The following is a 20,694-nucleotide window of genomic DNA, read 5'->3' as shown; positions in this document are numbered from 1 at the left end:
TGTGCTCTATACAAAATATCAGATATAAAGGAGAATGAAATTAATGAGTTCTGTTGTACACTATAATAAAAAATACTCTTTAATGTGCAGCATTTTTGTGAATGTATTACAAAGGAATGATCACATCTCATGACATATAAAGTGTATATAGTGTGTATATATATATAAATGATGGATATAGCTTACACTGTATCCCTTTAATACTTATTAAGCTAAACATTTTATTAAAATAATAAGAAGCACTAACTATACTACAACTAGAAATATTTCCTCTCGTGTCAATACCCATTTGCTGGGGTTATACCCAACCCTGCTGGCAGCTGGGCAGGTTTGGGGACATTTGCACCCACCTGGGGTCCATCCCCTGATGTGACACAACCCAGGCTGGAGGCTCTGGGCACTCACAGACCAGAGGATGGGGGAGAAAAATTCCACCACCTCCCCTCCCAAAAGCCCCGTGCCCCGATACACCAAAACAAGCACACAGGTGAGAGAAGAAAAATTTAAAAGTTTATTAAACATTAAGAATAACAGACGAAAAAAAAATATTTGGGCTGAACAGCATACAGGATGCAATCCACTTCTTGTCATACAGGTAATTTGATCTGTTTGTTAAACTTGTATTTAATGCTGTCTTGTGGTGTTGCCAGAAATACGATGGTTGATCACTTGTAAGTTTTAATATATTTTTTTTTTTTAATCTCTTCACATAAAAAAAAGAAGTCGACAAAATAAAAATAAACTGCACATCTCTATCGTAAATTACATGCAAAAATAGTTTTAAAGCAATAACTGGGGGTATTACAAACCCACAGAGGCAAGAGATTCAAGTGTGAGGGGTGTGAGCCGATCCCATCCCCGGGGGCACAGGGAGCGAGTCCAGCTCGGAGCCTCACTCGGGCTCCTGCCCTGCATTTTGAATTTCTTGCTTTTGTGGATTCAAGTCAGAACTTTATTTCCATGGTGCTTGGTTTTAGAGACTTCAGCACCATTCAAAATAGAAAAAGAAATACCCCCCCTGCCTTCTCTGCCACGGGCTTTCCCACGGAGAGCCCCAAGGTGCTCGGATCACAAATCCATCTCCAGTCCCACTGATTTCTAGAGGGCATTCTTTTTTAAAAAGAAAAAAATTCACTTCTAAGTTTCAGCAAAAAAACAAAAGAGAAGACAAGCATTTTACCAATGCTTATAAGTTTAACAGAGGTCAGTGAATTATTTAGATAAGCTATTAATTATTCTGCAAATATATATATTTCTATTTTTATAAAATTACAATCTCTTATACCTACAAGCTCCTTCATGAGCAACAAAGCCATCAGAGGTGTGATGAGCCCAGCTGAGCTGTCCTTGGGAACTGAAAGTGAGCTGAACTTCCATTTATTTATTATTTTGGGGAGACAACCTGGCTAAAGAACCTGGAGCTTTTCCAGATATCAGCCCACATATTTTGCCTTTTTTTTTTTTTAAGTGCTAATTTTTTTTTACAAATGAGCTTTTCACAGCAGCCAAGGTACCTCACTCCCACAGCAAATGGGGAGTGCCTAAATCCCTCAGGCTCCTTGGAAAGTCCTCACCCCAAAGGAGAAGCTGCAGCCTGTGCACATTCCCAGTCCCTCCTGTTCTCCCAGGGGTGAGGAGGCACCGGAGCAGCTCTGGGACCGCTGGGCCAGGCAGCTGCTGGAAACCTCTGTGCTCCTCTGTGGCCATAACAATAAATCTGTTCCACCCAGCCTACAAAAACCATCTCCCCCCCCTTCCCTGCCCAAAGAAACAAAAGAATTCTCTGTCACTTTTTTTTTTTTCCCCAAGCTGCCTTTTACGTGTCATAGAAAGGTTTGTGGTCACACCCCACCCCTCGCCGATGGCACTCTGACCTCACTCCTGCTCCTGGGGCACCCCAAAAACACCCCTCTGTGTGTCTCCCCAGCACCCAGTGCCTCATACTGACCTTTAGGGAATAACTCACTGCGCTTCAAAGTTTGCTGCAGCACACAGAAATTCAGTTTACCCAATAAATGGTCCACAGGCAAGTCCTGCATGTCAAGGGACACTGACAAGCCAGGTGTGTTTGTGGAAAAATACTGGAAAAGTGCCATTCATGCGAGGGGATTTTTAATGCTGACCAAAATGCTGAGTTCTTTGTCGCCTTCTCCTGAAGCATGAAAAATGATTTAATGGAATGAACAACCTGTTTATTGGAGAATAATGTCAGAACACTCAGAAAACTGCGAGCAAGACGTGTAGCACCGTATTTTCCTCCCGTGTTTCTAACTGTATGCAGTACACAAAGTGTGTACAGGGTCTGAGCTATTTATAAAAAAAAAATAGTATTCAGCTGGAAACAGATTGTAGCAGCAGCAGCAGATCAGAAGTGCCTGTGAGTGGTTTTGTGTTATATGTTATTTTCCTGCCATTACAAAATATTGTATTGTCCAATCAATAGTTGACTAAAATCCATGTTGTGCTTTGTCCCTGTTAAACAGTTTCTTGATGTGTTTCTGATGGAAAATACTAAAGTCTCTCCTTTTCAGTAATATGGAACATCCTGGAAATCCATATTACTTCCATAAAAATTTAATTTAAAGCACAGAACATGCCGGTGTGCCAGTGGTAGGCTTAAAATATTAAAAGATTTAAAAAAAAAAAAAAGAAAAAACAACAACCAACAAACCCCTAAGCACTTCCTTTCTGTACAATAATGGAGAATATATATCTTTGCTATATATTTTAAACATGGAATAGCTTTTTCTTTTTGCTATATATATGTCTTTCAAAATACATTGTCAGTATTTGTACTTGAAAAATACTGTACAAAACGAACATACTATAATTATTCTGTATAAACTTTATACATTTTATAATATCTATCCTTTTGGTCTAGAGTAAACACTTAGATTGATTGGATTAACCACAGTATATGACAACACCATCCCCTCCTGAAATACACCAGTGTCTCTTACATTCATTTTTCAGAAGTCCACTTTATATTAGAACATACATGTTCAAAAGCAGAGAGTTTAAAACAATAAAGTTCAGAACCATCAGTTCATGTCACACTCAAAACAACAATCACTAGGAAAAAATGGGCTTTGCAAACCAGTGACTTCTTCTAACTGAATAAAAGTGATTTTTAAAACAGCAAGATATAATCCACAGAAAATATATTACAAAACATGGGGGGGGGGGGAGGGAAAAACCAACTGAATTTAGGTATTTATTTAACTTTTAATCACAAAATGGAATAACTAACTGAAAACAGAAAAGCCCCTCTGATTTCGACGTCGGATCTGGTTTGATTCTACGGATTTTGTTCTCACTTCAACTAATGATCCTGCTCCTTCCACATGCGCTCCCCACAGGGACACAGGTACCGTGCCCACGGAAACGTCTCTCGGACTTTTGGAACTCGCTGGCAGAGACAGGAAAACTCCTGTTGGGTAGGGAACCATCCTACTTCCAGTGGGAACATCCGGGCAGCATGCACGCGAGCGCACGACAGGATTATTGCTTCAGGTACAGGCAGTGCAAGGTACAAACTCTGTGCTCTATCACACACTCCTACCTACCTACCTGGGGTCCGTGGAGAGAAAAAGGAACCTTAAGTAGCTACAGAGAAGCCATTATGGGATCTATAATGAGTACAGCTAACTCAGTCTAACAGCACTTTAAAATCTGAAGACAATTATCACCAAAAAACTTAAAATACAACGAAAGCGATCTATAAATTAATAGTTCTGCAGTGTAGTACTAAATTATTATTTGTGCACTTTATTAGCATGTTAACTTTTCTGATTAGACAGACGTAAAACGATAGCTTGTTACTCTTGAAAAAAAAACTGAGATCTACTTTTTTTTCTTTTTTCTTTTTTTTTTCCTTTTTTTTTTTTTTTTTTTTTAGTAATTTATACTGGGATCTTTCCAAGTAAAATCAGGAGGATGGAACTGATTACAAGAACGTAAATACCCTACTCTGAAGCAGCACTGAAAAAAAAAAAAAAAAGATAATAAAAAGCTTACTATGGTGGTTTCTCAACAGTCCAGGTAAAAATGTGGCACCCTTTGAAGAGGGTTCATAAAAATGGGAAGTGCTGAGATGCGTGCACACCCACACACACAGGCACACCCACGGACACAGACCTGGGAACACACATGTGCACACACACACACACACACACACACACACGTGGGGACACGCACACGCAAACAAAACAAAACAAACCCAAAACAAAACAGAAAACCAACGTTAAGTCAGTTTTGTTTCTGCTTCTGGTAAAGTGCTGAAGACAGAAAGGTTGGTTTGGGCGTGGTGCTATCAAACAGGAAACACATTGTCCATCTAGTCAAATGCCAACCTGCGACAAGGAGGGAAAAAAAAAAAAAAAGGAAAAAGAAAAAAAAAAACCAAACCAAACAAACAACCAAACCCCACTTGCCCCCCTCTCAGATTTACAGGGGGCCGTGTCGAGCTTCATACTTGGCCAGGACGTTCTTGCACTTGCCCAGCTCTTTCCGCAGGTCGGCCACCTCCTGGCGCAGCGCCGAGTTCTCCTTCTCCAGGAAGGAGGCGCGGATGGCGATCTGGTTCTCCTTCAGCCGCCGCGCGTCCCGCGAGCGCTTCGCTGCCATGTTGTTCTTTCTGCGCCTTGCCCAGTATTTGTCATCCTGCTCATTAAACACAGGCAGAGACAAACAAGGTATTAGATTTCGGTAAGATGAGCCACCGCCACCCGGACCTGCTCCCCAGCCACCGCCTCCGGGACTTCGGTGCCATCCCATCCCGACTGCGCCGGGCACGGCGGGACAGGAGTCGCAGCTCTACGTGGCACAACCCACCCAGGGAGCACAGATGCCCTTGCATGTTTCTGTCAAAATGTTTACACTAACCCCCTCATCCTCTTGACAGTGAATTCCTCCAAGGAAAAACGAAGGAATATTCCAGTGGTACAACCCCTCTCACGTCTCTGCTGCCCTAGTTAGCACATCCACCTTCGCGTGCCGTGACTCATCCTCTGCAGTGGCTGGAGCAGCACTAATTACCTCTGGCCTTGCTCAGCTCTGCCAGCCAACACCTGCTTCACTCTGTTTGTTGGTATCACCCATTTCATCTGCTGTTCAGCTCATTTTTTTCTGTTCAAAGCTCTCTACAGAGCCCCGAAGTGTTCCAGTGTGCACCACCAAGTCACTGGAAGAGGATTCCCTGGCACAACAGCGATGGCTGCTCTGGTACCAACCACAGAGATTAGTACAATTACTGGGGAGAAAAAAAGAAAGTATTCCCAGAAATACTTCCACTTCCCCCTGAAGTTTCATAAGCCAACACATTCCCAAAGTGTTATCCCTGAAGGATTGCCTCTATCACCTCACTGCATTGGTGCATCAAAGGCTCGAAGGAACTACTGAATTTCACCTGATTTTTCCACTCTTCCAATGAAGAGGCCTTCAGTGAAATGGCAGCTTTGATGTTCTTTCAAACTGAATCAAGTTCTAGAAATTTGGAACAACTCAGTAAATACAAAGTGGGCTGAATCTCTCAGGAAAAGTGAAATTCAGCCCCCTGCAGAGTTAGAGTGATGCAGCCATTCACCCTGAAACTGCCTGGCCAGGTCATACAGGTCAAACTTCCCTTCCCAGGGTCACCCCTCCTTTTTAATATGCTTCCATTTCCCTGTGTAGCTCCCGAGCACGGGAGCACAGCACCATGCCCAGCACAGGGCACAGGACCCAGCTGCTCCTACGCTGCACTGAGCACACAAACACCCACCACTCCTGGGTCCTTCAGCCCTGAGCACTCCCAGCCTAATCCTGCTGCTCTGCACCTTCTGCTGCTGCTTCCTTAAGGCAAAGCAGGAGCAAAACAACTGCTGGCAGGAGGACTCTTGAACTGCTTTCTATCAGTCTGGCTCAACAAGGTGTGCAGCAATGCTGATTTGGAGCCAGTGCTATCTCTAAATTGCTCTTCACCTGTACTTAGATGGGACCCCCAAAAATCCTCTTAAAAACAAGCACGCAGCAAAAAGCTATGACCCAAATCTTGTTTATAATTTCCCATCTCATTCCACTCCATAAAAATCAGCTTTAAGCAATTTATTAGTGTGCCACCTAGGCTTCATCCCTCTTTATTTTAACAAATTGCTATGGCAAATCCCTTAATCCAGGCCTGAAAGAGGTAAGGCTGGCATTTCCAAATCACATGCAGCCCAGAGACGATTGACTGGTCTAATCTGCTTACCCTCCCCCAGGACCCAGGGCCGCTCCACATGCCAGGGCAGAGGCAGCGCGTGGGTCAAGCGCTCTGAAACGAGTCAAGGGCAACCCAGGGGATTATCCCCAGGGAATGTGAGACCCTGAACTTTTAGTTCACTCTCGAGTGGAAACTAAGTGCCCCACTGCTGCACCCTGGGCGCTGCTGGGAGCCACATCTGGAGCCAAAAGCACCTCTGCCAGAAGTTTGCTGCGATGAATAAGGAGACATGGGAGACATGACAGAGTGAGGAATGGCACTAGGGAGCAAACTCCAGCCATGCCTGTGACAAACAGCTCTCTCTAAGCAGAACTCCAAACACTGCAACCCAACAGGGATCACCCAGGTAAGCAACAAGGTGCAGATAAACCTCTGTAAAGGAAAGATGAGGATACTACAAAGCAACAGTAACACACCACCTGAACACTCCTTGAGTTGTGATTTCTGTGCTCTTAACTTGCACCACAGTATCCTTAGGGATAAAAATAGCCTCTTTCCCTAATGCTATCAACCTGGTGCAAACACATGGCATCCCAGTCTCTGTGCACGTGCAGCCAGGGATTCCCACACTCCAGCAGCCTCTCAGTGTGTGTCTTGGGGGCAGCAGCAACAACAGAATGAAATTCTGCACTGACTGCCTCTGATAAAAAAGATCTTCTGGGAAAGCACATACTGGGAAAACAATCTTGCAAATAATAATTTTCACAGTGTTTGATAACCTGGATCAGTTGATCGATTTTCCTGCTGTCTTCATGTTCTTTGCTCTTCACATCTCAGAGGCAGTGAGTGGCACAGACAGGGTGCTCGTTCTTTTTAAATATTGTGGTAGTATTATATTTTAACTATTGTATTAAAAACACACCTCTCATCTGAATAGTTCTGTTTTCCTACAACTTGTCTATGATTCTTTCACCTGGATTAGTGAATATATATTAGTGAAATGCAGTGTTTACTGTAGTGTTCCCATTCATTATTAAACACAGAGCTGAAGCACCATCCAAACAATACACAATACACTTCATTCTGTTATCATCAGGGTGCTCCACGGACCCTGAAGGAGATGGATTCCTCCCTGAAGAATTCACAATCTATGCTGAATAAACAGAAGATGAAGAAGAAGGAAACATGATCAGGCTGTTTCATAAGTGGGAAATATGGGACAAAGGAAGCTCATCCAAGGTCACACAGGAAGTTTCTGGCATACAAAGGAAATGAATATTGAGCTCATGAATTTCAACTGTTGCATAACTAATAAGGGACATCCTCCTGCCAGTCCCATTCAGAACCGTTAACAGTTTCATCCTACAACTGAGCTGTGTTTAGGCTGGAAGATTTACCTCACACGAGAAAACAGACTGACCTCACACGAGGAAACAGAGTTACCTCACGTAAGAAAACAGAGTTACCTCACGTGAGAAAACAGATTCACACTCAAAGCTGCACCTCAGACAGTGACTGTGAGAGGCCCTGCAGGAACAGCCTCGTCACCAGTTCCAATTTACCTTCAGGTCATCTGGGATGAAGACTTTGCGAGCTTTCTTAATCATGGGCTGGGGCTTCAGCTCCTCTTCAGAGAACTTGCGCTTACGAGGATCAAACATCTCCTGGCCAGGAATACTGGAAAGAGCAAGATCTGCAGGGTCGGGTTCGTAGCCGACAGGGACTTGGATAGTCTCAGGATCAATGGGACTCGGTGTGTTTCGGTTTGCTGGCAAGATCTGACCTGCAGAAATACAGATAAATACAGCCATGTCAGAAAAGTATGTAAATAATATCACTGAACAGGGATTTTAGAAGATCTCCACACAGTTCAAAAGCAATGATTCTTTAAGCTTTCCCTGAGAATTCGGTACCTGTGTTGCTAAATATCACATTGTCTGTTCTCTAGGGTGCATGTTCAGATCCAGACATGCTCATACCTTTATATTCCTATTTCCAGCTGCTAATCTTGGATGCCCACATAAGATCACTTCATCCAACACTGAGTGCACTGGACTGCAGGCAGAAGATACATTGCTCCAACCTGTGCCACTTCAATAGGGTCCCATCCTCACGAACAAGTCATAAGTACTCTTCTTGGCTTCAGATTTACCCACCACACTGCAACCCTTCCTGGTTATCTCATGCACAGATTTCTTCACATACACCTTTAGGGGGATGTTTAGTTTACAATCAATCACTGTACAGTTTTTGCCATGGACAGCATCTCATGAGAGTGTACTTTCAGCTGTGCTGAAGCACTCCAAGAAGACCTCTATCAATTCTCTATGAAATCCTACCAGTGATATTCTAAAAGACAGTGAAGGAAACCAGCAACATGAAAGGCTACAACTCCTTAAAAACGCTCTGCAAAAATGAAAGAACACTTACTGATGCTGCATTTCTTTTATGATATATAAAATCTAATAAAAAGGAACCTAGCCCCAGAGAATGAATGCTAGCCCTCCCATTTTTTCTTTTTTTTTTTTTTTATCTTAGATACAGCCTTCAAGATCCCACAGCACCAATTCAGGCACCATTCCCACTAAAAATCCAATTTAAAATCTCAACCAAAGGTTCCAAAAATAGGATCCTGAAGTCAGCTGCCTAAACATGGACCTTCCCTGGGGGCAGAATTTTCAGAAGTTTTCACATGCCTCAGAAGTAGAAGCCTCACAGACTTCAGAGGGAGGACTTCTGATTGAAGCAGATATTCTTTTATAATTTTGGCTATTTGCTAATTCACTTTGACTTTAGCCATCTGACGGCTTTTATAACTACAAAAACATCCTGTGACTGTGTAATATTTCCTTTTTTGTGCCCACATCTGCAATATTTAGGGTGTAAAATGGTAAACATTAAATGTCATTTCTAATTCCAAACCAAGGCCAGCGTTAACAATGTAAGTTTTATTTTAATCTAGAAGATCGTGGCAACAATATTGGAATCACATGGAAAAGGCACCAGGGAATTGTGTTGTGCAAACCAGGGCTTGCTAAGGGAGAGCTTTGTCTTTTGTAACTCCTATTTAAAGCTGATAAAATCAGCTTTCAGGAAAGGCTGGTAATGGCTGGGGAGAAGAGAAAAGGAGGATCAAAGTTATTAAAATATGTATCTACGGCTATGGTAGAGGGAGGGAGAGGAAAGGATGCTGCTGCATCCTATTTAAAGGATGAAACACAGGAAAGGCTCCTTTAAATGCCTGTACCAGAGCAGCCAGGTACACAAATACACAGACACATCCACACACAAATCAGGCAAATTCTGTAATACAGATAAAAATGAAGCAAGATGTGAGAGCTGAATACTTTTACATTTCTGGTGAGCACACAGGGTGTTTCTAAAAGTCAAGTGGATTGTGAAATCTACCCCAGCTTTCCAATTGCCCCACGCAAAAGAGCCTGTATTTAAATGTTGCTGAAGTTCTTGATACACAGTATAAGTTTGCATATTATCATTTATCTGTAACGTGCCATATTACACAATTACATGAGCTCTGTAATCATTGGCCTCAAGAAATACTACAATATCACTCAGAAAAAGGGCAAAAATACTCCTTTTAAACATGGGAAATCGAGGCATTGCATCTTATTTGCAACAGCAAAATAAAGAGTGATGCACCTCCACGGTGACCTGGGAGAAGAACCTATGGCAAACAAGATCCTGCCTGGCTTCCTACATGCACACATTTCATTCATCTCCCCCAGCCTAAGGAGCTTTCACAACTCCAGAGCCAACACACAAGATGTCCCAGTGCCAGTGTGAAGCTCGTTCAAGGAGAACACTGTTCTAGAGCAAAGCATGAACAAACCACGCACGCACCTGAACACTGAGGAGCCCAAAGAGCACTGCCCTGTAAGATACCCCTACAGCCACATGGCACACACCCCTCAGCCTGTGTGGGCCAACTCTCTGTCCTGCCATGCTCCTGCAAACCATCAGGAGCTCCCCTGAGAACAGAGTTAACAAGCCCCGAGCAGAAGAACCAGCACTGCCTCGCGCAGCGTTTTACGTGAGGCAGCTCCTGGCACTCGGCATCTTTTTATTTATTCAATCAAGTTTTTGCCAGTAATGCAAGCCAGGAACCTGTCTTCATTAGTTTACTGGCCAATGGCCACGGCATCTCCGTGGTGCTGGAACCCTCCGTAATCCAAGCCGACGGCGTGGGCAGCGCTGGCCCTGGCACTGCTGGCACTGCTGGCACTGCTGGCACTGCTGGCACTGCAGGAGCGCGGCGGCCTCGCGTTACATCGCTCCCCGAGCTCCTCTCCCCGTGTGTGCACGGCACTTCTCGCTGTGCATCCTTCTGCCAAATTCGTTCTGGGTGTTATTTTTATGCACTAAAATTCCTCGCAATCAGAGGCAGGTCAAATAAGCACAGCAATCTGAGCGTCATGTGCCCGGCAGCCGACTAATCCTCGCATCAGCAAACTTCCCAGCTGTCACAACATCCAGAGAAAAGGGCTGGTAAGAGGCTGTGATGCACAAGGAATCAGCCAAGGAGGAAGCCCACTCTGCCAGCTGCCAGGGCCAGGCAAGGTGAGGCACCTCACTGCCCAGCACTGGGAGCCAGATGCCTTTGCCAGGCTCTGTGTTATTTAAACACTCTGTGCTCCCAACCGCGGCCAGATTTTCTCAGCAGTGAAGTGGCTGGACTGTTTAATGTGCTTAAGCTTTGTTCTCAATGGGGGCTGACGACTGCCAAGTGTTTTGGAAAGAACTTAGCCCCTCTATTTAAGTTGCTGAAATGAGAGCTCTTGAGCATTGAGCTCTTTTGGAGATCCAGCTGCAGAACCCCACGGTGGCGATGGTGGTGGATGCAAACCGGGAACAATTGTTAATGGAAACTTCCCCTCATACCACCCTAGTGATGTGTCTCAACCATGCCCTGGAGAGACCACAACTATGTCAACACTGGCCTTTTGTCTGGGGCCTTTCCCACTTGCAGAGCTCCACTCAAGCAACACAGAGTATGCCAGGACAGACACAGCCTCAGGTGTCTCCTGGCAAAGGGATCAGCAGGTTTTGACTACCCCAGCAGTTACAGCTGCCCCAACATCTTGCCTTTGCTAATGCTCTTGGTGTTGCTCTGGCAGACATGAGCAATAGCAGCAAATTTTCCAGAAAGAAGGACTTGAAAGAAAGTTGGCTGTTCTAACCCTTTCAGTCCTCCTCCTCCTCTGGGCAGAGACTGCCAGTGAGGAAGTTCAGTGTAATGGCAATATTTTCAGCATGGCTCCTTGTTCAAACAGAAATGGACTGAGGCCATTCACTTGTGTCATCTAGGTCACCAAATGGCTGGTTAAAAAAAAAAAAAAAGAAAGCAGTTTTTAATTGCCTGCAGTAATTAAAATTCACAATTCAAAACTACAGTAGCATTTTTATATACCCAGAAAAGCCCAAATGCTGATCTGGTATCGTGGGGTGCTCAATCATCATATCCTGACTCTTAATTTCCCCTTTTTGAAACATCCCACCTACCAGCTGTGCCCAGGAGAGTTAAGACGGAAATAACCTCTTCAGCTGCACCACTGCTTGACAGGCTTCTCATCTGTACTGCAAGAGATCCCTGGTAAATTATGTGGAACTCAATTTTGAATCATTCAACTCCCATAGAAATGTGTCTGATGCTCAGAAAAATCTCCCTTCTCACAGCCCTTCCACTCTCCTCATCAGCTCAACAGCTGGCTGGAGAACGGCTCCGAGAGAAAGAAAAGAAAAGGGAGTGAAAATGTTCTAATCAAAATATTTTTCCCTATTTTTTTACACACACTGGAGGGAAATAAAAGAGGAGTTTCTTATTCAATTTATTAGCAGCCCAGAGATAAAACATGTGTTTGCTAATCGTTTTTCTTTATACAAACTGAAGGCACTGTGTGTGTGTGAGTCAGACTGTACAGCACAGCAGTTAAACTGACAGATAATCCTCACCCAGAGCTGCTCCAGAGGACGCCACTGCTCTGCTGATGTGTTTTCCAAACCAGTCTATCCCCTTGGCAGCTGGCCAGCTATTTGGGATAGTTCTCTCACTCCAAATCACAGCCTGTCCCAGACTAATCTGTCATCCAATTCTGCATTAACTCCTTCTGCCTCCAGGAAAAGCTCTCTCACTGCAGAACACAGGGCAGCAGCAGCGAGCAGGGATTGAGACAGGCAAAAATCCCCACAGGCAGCAAAGTAAAAGGAAGATTCTTGAGGTCAAGACTTATCTAAGGACAGCATCTTGTCAGGTTATCATTCCTCACTTACAATATTAAAAGCAATCTTTTATCTTCCTATCTAATTTCCCTGCTATCAGGATTTTAGTGTCTTCCAGAAACCAAGCCCTTGAGGTGGATAAGCCACACGTTATGACCCTCCAGCCCTCACCTGGAAGGACAAACCCAACCCCTCTCTGCCTGGGGGTGAAGAAGACACTTTCACCTCTGGGTGTGTTTATGAAAGCACTTATTAGAGGAGCTTTATTTTCTTCTCAGGCAACAGGAGATCAGTGTATTTTGTCCAGGGCTCCAACCCAGCACAGACATTCCTCTATTTCTTATCTTAAACAAACTCAATTCTGCCGAACACGGGGTGACTGCAAACACTTCCTGCGGAAAGAAGGATCTGAATCCAACGCAACCACAACATAATTCGCTGCTTTTAACACACGCTCAAAGACTGGCACATGAAAGTGTTTTTAAAATGTGTACTTTTTAAAGATATCAGCATTGTTTACAAACCTTGTGCATTTAATTACAAAAGAATTGTCATTTCCCCTCTCAGCATTGTATGCCTCCTGCTCTGGGCCTCTACAGTATTATTCCAGGCAGGACTGGTAGTCTTATTAAGACTGTCTGACACTTCCCATTAGAGGATGCTGCCTTCAGTTCCTTCTGGCCTTTGCCAGATTTCAACCATTCTGTTTGGATTTCTTGTGTGCCAGTTACGTTTCTGCCAAAATGGTTCTACAGCTTCCCGAAAAAAGTTCCGCAAAAATACTTTGTTTTGAACCTGTTAAAAGTTTCTGGCAAACTTTTCCCTGAGCCGTGCTAAGTGGCCTGTGCACTGGAAGAGAGGGCAGGTTATTTCATGGAATCACAGAATCATTTAGATTGGAAAAAACCTCTGAGAGTCCAACTATTACCCCAGCACTGCTGACTCCACCACCAAACCATGTCTTAAGTTCCACACCTACGCAATTTTTTAAATACCTCCCAGAGCTGGTGGCACAACCACTTCCCTGGGCTGCCTGTTCCAGCTGTGCCCACGGTCAGGCTGGGAGAGAAGGGGGTAATTTCAATAAGTGATTGAACTCAAAGCTGAGAATGGGGCAGGAAGGTGAGGAAGGCAAGGATGAGGGAGCCTGGTAGCCAAAAAGGAGAGAGAGAGCTTGGGAGAGGAAGGTTATTCCAGCAAAGGCTGGGATGAACAAGTTCAGCAGAAGAGCATCATCGAAGGGAACAGGGCAGAAGAGTGCCTGTGCTGATGGCACAAACACAGCTCCACATTCCTGTGTCCCACAGATCCTGTTCAACAAACACTGAAGTGCACTGGCAAAGCTCCCTGTCCTCCTTCAGCTCCTTACAGCGAGGGTAAGTTGTCATCCTCTACTCAGTCCGAGCATCAGGACACTGTGGGGTGGCTGCCAGTTCCATTCCTGCACAATTCCAATATGTCTGTTGTAAGAGTGGCACATGAGAAATTCTAGGTTGTTTTTTCAGTTTGCTTTTAAGTGCAAAAGCTGTTTAAGATGCACGGTTGTGGTTGCAACAATCTTTAAAGTTTCATTAATATATTGTCTTTTCCAGATTCTTTCCTCCTTAAGGAGATGCTTGTTTGACCCATTTTGATTTACCCAAATGAACCCTTATATTACTTGCCACAAATTATTCCAAACTCCTGTAGAGACACAATCATCAACTTTTTAGGGGTTCTCTCCAGCACTGACAACTATTGCACCTGTGTGCTTCACAGAAACTATTTTTTAACCCACAAGACTCCCGTGAAAGAAGGGGCAGCACTTCTCTTTGCAGGTGAAGGACAGAAGTAGAGACACTTTAAATCAAAGATCCAGCCTCTCAGGTTAGCAGATGTTGTAGGCACTGCCTGCATTTCAAATCAACCCTCATGGACTCCAGCTGCAGGTGAGGGCCAGCCACGGTGTCACACTGGGCTCCTCACAGAAAGGGAAGCAAACACACACTGACACCCTCACATAATCAAACGACTTGTTCAGAACTCTGCTGAAACTTTGTGCAAAGTCCAGTCTCTCCAGACAAAATCCTTCTGTCCTTCCTGCCAGATTTTCCCTTCTGCCCCTGCTGTTCCCTGTATCCTCTCACATCTGCAGTAAATGAGGTCAAGATCCAAGATCCTACAGACACCCACATCCTTCCTGATACGGCCCTGATTCAACCCAGAGCTGGTCTGACCTCCACATGCAGACCAGGAAAAGGGAAAAGAGAGGATATAATGGAATTAAAGCTGCATCTCCAAGCAGACAAGGGAGGGGTTTGCTGTCTGAAGCTGCACACGTGGCCTTCAGTCGAGTGCAGACCTTGGAGGGCTTGACTTGCAGCTCCTGCATGTGTTTAACATGGTGTACACGTAACATTCTGCCCTTCAAAAGCAATAAACAGACAAATATGAGGCACCAGCAGGTAAAATTTTCTACCAGGTCTCCTGGACTGTACTCTTCTGTAAGATCCATCCTGTGAAAGCCCTACCTCAACCTACAGAAGGCTGCACTTACTTAGCTCAGCGAGGCCCCATTTCTGAAAGCAATCAGGAAATCAAACTTACTCCCTCTCAAACTACCCCTGCAAGACACCTGACAGTAGCTGTTCCTGCTCTGAACATTTCCCTTGCAGAAGTGCTACGAGGAGAAACAGAGGGTTTGATTGCAAGGACATTTTAAAATTCTTGAAAAGCATGAAATCTACAGCATTCCTAAATGTCTTTCTGGGTTTTTTGTAGGATGCTGCTTTCCTTATAAAGATCAACCAAGATGGCATTCAGTGAGGACAGGGCCTGAAGAGAAGCTGCAGGGCAGAGCGTTCACACTGTGTTTAATTTTGATTTACACTTGGCTTAGAAGCATGTCTCACTTCAAGATGCTGATATTCTCTGGTGCATTGTAACTTCATGACATCCTTTGGTATATTTTCATTAACTGGCAATTCACATATAGTAAGGTTCCTCAAAAGTGCAGTAATTCTTTCTTTTCTTAAAGGGAAGGTCCCAGAAGAGCATCACAATTGTCAAACTGCTCCAAAGGAGATGAAAAGATCCATTTTCCTTTCCTTGGACATTAAATACCCGGCTTTAATAAACCAATCACCACTAGATTTTAGACAGGGCAACTGCTTGACGTAAAAGCCTGATATGGCACAGAATCATAGAATAATTTAGGCTGGAAAAGCCCTCCAAGACCATCAAGTCCAACCTGTGACCAATCCCCACCTTTGTCATCCAGCCCAGAGCCCTGAGTGCCATGTCCAGTCATTCCTTGGACACCTCCAGGGGTGAGGACTCCACCACCTCCCTGGGCAAGCCTGTTCCAATGCTTAACCACCCTGGAGTGAAGAAATTCGTCCTGATGTCCAACCTGAACCTCCCCTGGCACAGCCTGAGGCTGTTTCCTCTTGTCCTACCACTAGTTGCCTGGAGACCCTCACCTTGTTCCGACCTCAAATATGCCCTCACGTGGAACAGTGCTCCAAACAAAGACAACACTCCTCCTCAGGATGGGTTCATGCCACTGCCAACGTGCTCTCCAGGTGAGCTCCTCTCCCATTGTTCTCTTTATTTGTCTATCCAGGACAGCACAGCTCTCAGCCAGTAAACAGGTCTTGCAAAAAGCCACCCTGTTAATCCTGACAGCATATGCCACCCGTGACTCATGGATCTATCACCCAGTTCTGGTACCCAAGCCCTTCTTGCTTTGGGTGTGTTATCAAAACACACCCAAGTGAGATTTCAGCTGGAATGGAAAGGCCACGTGCAGGAGGTACATTTCCTCTGTCTCCCCAGTCAGTAGCTCGTGGCAAGCCCGAGAGACAGACAACAGATGCTATCAGCAGCCCTCCAGAAAAAGAGGTCACTGGGCAGAGTCACAGCAACTGGAAAATCTCAGCTTCTCTCTTGATCTGCTCTGTGCACACAAATCAGAATTATCTCTTGCAGCCACTTTGTATTTTTAATTTTTTTACTTTTTTTCACTTTACGTTTCACTAAAAGAAGGTTCACTCTTTATGTGACAATTCATAGAGGGGGATTTGTATAAAATAATCACATTTTAAGAATTAGGGATGCCAGAATGGGAACATGCTGTTCCCATAACCTTCTAAGTAAGACTGAGTACATTTTATTTTCTCTCTGCCTTAAATTAGGATCCTTTAACATGTTTTGGAAAATAAATCCCAAACAACCAGCAAAACCCTAAAAACTGTATTTGGTTTGTTACAGCCCAATAGCTGCAGAGGTCTAATCTGCCTTTACATACTGGTTTTATTCCCAAGGAGCACACAGAAAGAAAGCACAAGGCTGTGTGGTTGTAGCTTTTTCTCTTTTGATATGTTTATCTTCATTTATAAACTACACAGATGCACCAGGCCTGGGGAGTCTGAAAAAGGGGTCAGAGGAGGAGGGGAACACGCCACCGAGGTTTAGGGAAAATTCCAGGAGAACAGGCTGTGGAATACGGATTTTACCTGTGTGTCTGTAACCACTTTAGAGCTGCTGCAAAATACAGGTTTTGGTGGCACATCAGACACACCAGACAAAAACTAGGAACTTCAAAAAGCAAGTCTAATTAAAAGAAATTACAACACTGGGCAAGACACTGTCTGATAAATTCACTGAAAGTGGCAAGAACCTGCTCTGCTGAGGAGCCTCAAAACTCAAACTAACGCCTGCTGAGATTTCTGCACCTCACTTTGACCAGAAAAGCCAACACATACCAAAATATTTGGGTTTATCTTTTAAAAATAGAGGCAGTGATAAAGGTTGGTGATGGAATACTTCTTGGAAGAAATCCTGGAATCCTAATGCTTATTTTCCTTCTATTTTCCTGCTCTGCAAACTGCCCACAGCCCTGGCCTCAGCCTCTGAACACTCCACTGACGCATGTTCTGAATGCAACAGGCATGCTGAACCTGTGCAGATTGTGAACTATGTCAAAAATGAAATTAAAATGCCCCAAGACACAAAAGTCGAGCCTCCTTCCATTTATTGAGCAGTGCATTTATTGTGATGTCTCCAGGAGGCATCAGGGAAACTCGACTGCCATTTGAGAACTGCCATTTCTTCTGAAACTCTTTGCCCACAATTCACAAGTAATAGAGATTTTAGTTTTCATGTCACACACAGCGTGGCTCTCCACTGCCAATTAATGAAAAAAAACATTGATATATTAGGGCAATATATTTTAAAAGTATCAATATAGTCAAAATAAAAATATATTTCAGTGTAAGCTTGAGGCCAACATGCACTGGCAAATCACTAATCAGTTCACTGCATATGGGAGCTTTTAAACATGGGTGTCTGCATGTTATAAAGAGACAGAAACACAGAGGACACTGTCCTTTGAAAATCATCATAAAGAGAAGTGTGAGCCAACAGCAGCCTTATTTACAGTAACCATACATTTAATTCAGTATTTTTCTTCCAGTATCCACAGCTGCAAATTTCAAAATCAGCTGCCAATGCAGACATACCCCATGACTTTCAAATGATGCCTTGGCTCTGAAACATTTCTTTACTGGAGACCCTTCTACCCCCTTTGGATACATTAAATTTCAGGGGAATAAAGTTCCCTGCATGCTGTGCTGCACTTGGGGCCAGCAAGCTCAGCACCATTCTGACCGAAAACAATGTGCTTTCCTACTTTCATAGGCAACACATCACTGGTATGGAACACCACTATTTTGGGTTTATTTGGGAGAGGGGAACATGCCAAGGTACTTATTTCTGAGACCTGCAGTCTCTACAACACTTAATAATTCATATTAAACATACCAGGGCCTTATTACAAGCTGATTCCCACAAAAGTAAATTGACTGCCTGGCTTCCTTTTCACACTGGTGGCCATCCCATTCTCTGGACAGGACACCGTGAGACAGCACAGGCCTCACAGGATTTTGCTGTCCAGGGCTTTTGGGAGGATTTGTGGTGAGGACAGCACAGGACACAACCCTTCCTGTTCTTTCCCTCTTATTCACAGGTCAGCTGCAGGCACAGGCACTGCAGAACTCCCACTGCGTGTCCCTGCTCAACACAGGATGGGGTCTGCAGGAGTTGGACATGTGGAAAAAGGTGTATCTGTGCCCAAATGGAAGGAGGAACCCTGGAGAGCTGGAAAGCACTGCAGGCTGAGGGCAGCAACAATTCAGAGGCTTGGAAAATTATGTGGGCTTTTACCTTTTACACTCCTGTTAACTCTGATTTTCATGAAGTAGGTGGTGTTGCTACAGCAACTGTCGTATCACATCATTTCTGCTGTCTCTGTCACAGGGATCATCTTATTTTATCTTAAACTCAGATATGCACCTTTTCTTCATCTATTCTAAAGCCCTCTGCATTTTGGATATAAAAAATTATACAAAATAGAGCTGTGTCATATAAATGATTTTTTTTTTCAAATGTAGCAGAAGGAATAAAGAAAATGGCACTGACAGATTTATGGTGCTCCAGATTTTCAGAAATAAATTAAGGGCTGGTCTCACGATAAAGATGTTTTATGCCACCTTTAATGTGTTCTTCCTGCAGAAGCTAACCCTGTGTTCCTGTGCACTTCAGCAGAAGTAACTCATCTATTCACAGGTGAAAACATTTTGCTTCCTCATGACCTGGTTATTTATGTGCCTGCATTCCACACAACTCACACCCAGCTTAGATGCTGCTGCCCATCCACCACACACAACCTCACCTGCTAAACCTGCAGCCTGGAAGAAGCACCTACTGAAGCAGAAATCTCAACCCATCCTTACCTGTTTCAGAGGGTTTGTCCAAGCTGCCTAGGGATGAGGTGGTCACCCAACTTTACCCTTGCTCAGTAACCCAAGAATTTGGCTCTACCTCTTTTGCCTCCATTTTACTGCCTGGATACAGCAGTAAAACTCAATAAAAACCTGATGATGGAAAGGCCCTATTCAATTTTTGTTATTAACATGCATTCCAACTCGTGCACTCAGGGGTCTTCCTTTAAAAAATATAAAAAGCAGTGTGGAACAGTAGTAAATATTCAGTTACACCCTCAGGCTACTCAGGAAACAAAAGAAAAGCCCGACCTATAGTCAAAGGTTATTGTTCAGACCACTCAGCTGCCAGCACAGCTCAGACCACCAGATCAAGCTCTGCCACAGCCTGAGCTGGTATTTACATCTGCTTCATCCTAAGCACTTCCAGTCACTTCCAAAACAATCAGTGCAGTCACCAAATTCAATTCTACAAACAGGTCCTGGGCAGATGGAAATTTGCCAGCATGGATCCAACCTGTGGGCAAGAACTGTCTCTTGTGTACCTGGTTAACTGTCACGTATGAAATTAAGTTATCAAATGGCCTTTCAGTTCCTTCAATCACTTTGCAAACTTCCTTTCAGTGCTCCAGTTGTTGACAGTTATTCTTTAGCTCAATTTCCCAGAGAAATGAGTTTTGTGCAATCGTGCTGTTCACGTGCCTGTCCAGCCCCCTCCCAACAACTCTGGAAATCGTTGGCCAATTGCAAACAAATTTGGCAGAGGGGTATCCACACGTGCTTTGTGAAAACCATGCAAATGAAAAGCTCATTACACATCAGAGAACCCACAGAGATTGTGCTGCTCATGGAACTGATTCCCTGGGCAGGCGGTAAGAAGGAAAAAAGAAAAGCGTTACCATTTGTTAATGGCACTCAGAGGTCATTTAATCCTCTTGTTCTCTCCTGGTATTGAGAGTATCTTTTCACTTTATCCTACCCACTCATTTACTATTTTCAGTAATCAGGAGCAAAATTATTTTGTTTCACAACTGCACTGTCACTTGACAATCTCTCTGAGTTCCATGCAGACACATCTGGGATTGATAGCCATTAAAGAGTTATGCACATGTCCTGTCTTAAAAATCAATGGAGAAGACAGTCAGATGTGGACAACCCAGCTGTCTGGTATCACCCCAGCATTTATTTATTCTTATAATATGTCCTGGAAACCAGAACTCTACTAGAAAGAGCTTTTTTTATATTATCCACAGCACTTATTATGCAAGCAATTTAAGTCCTCACAGTAGGAGTGTTTGGGAATCAACAAATTTGCTCTGGCAGCAACGAAACATTCATTATTGGGTTTGCAGTGGGGAGGGGTTTGGTTGAAGGGGGGAATTTTTTTAATGTTTTTTAAGATTTTGTTAAAACACGAGACAAAAAGCTGTTTGAGGGACGTTGGGTAGGACTCAGCTGAGAATCAGAATGCTCTAGATTTATGCTGGAAACTGCATGTCCCTGCCCACCTGAGGG

The 20,694-nt window shown here is 44.0% G+C and overlaps 1 protein-coding gene across 5 annotated transcripts in view; it reads right to left on the bottom strand.

Annotated features, from left to right (window-relative positions):
• Positions 1–488: 488 nt before the first annotated feature.
• HLF (HLF transcription factor, PAR bZIP family member) overlaps positions 489–20,694 on the bottom strand; it is a 35,828-nt gene continuing 15,622 nt past the window's right edge. The window contains exons 3-5 of one of the 5 annotated variants that reach the window (XM_064676026.1): positions 7,744–7,964; positions 4,451–4,665; positions 489–4,352 (exon numbers count right to left, since the gene is read on the bottom strand). In XM_064676026.1, the coding sequence (XP_064532096.1) occupies positions 4,337–4,352; positions 4,451–4,665; positions 7,744–7,964 (452 nt within the window). In that variant the 3' untranslated portion in view covers positions 489–4,336. The other 4 variants (XM_064676030.1, XM_064676027.1, XM_064676028.1 and 1 more) reach the window with 4 other exon arrangements.

Source organism: Pseudopipra pipra, chromosome 19 (assembly GCF_036250125.1).
Source record: "Pseudopipra pipra isolate bDixPip1 chromosome 19, bDixPip1.hap1, whole genome shotgun sequence".
NCBI lineage: Eukaryota > Metazoa > Chordata > Aves > Passeriformes > Pipridae > Pseudopipra > Pseudopipra pipra.
The sequence above is the reverse complement of the archived record's forward strand: the minus strand, read 5'-3'. Positions and strand labels throughout refer to the sequence as shown.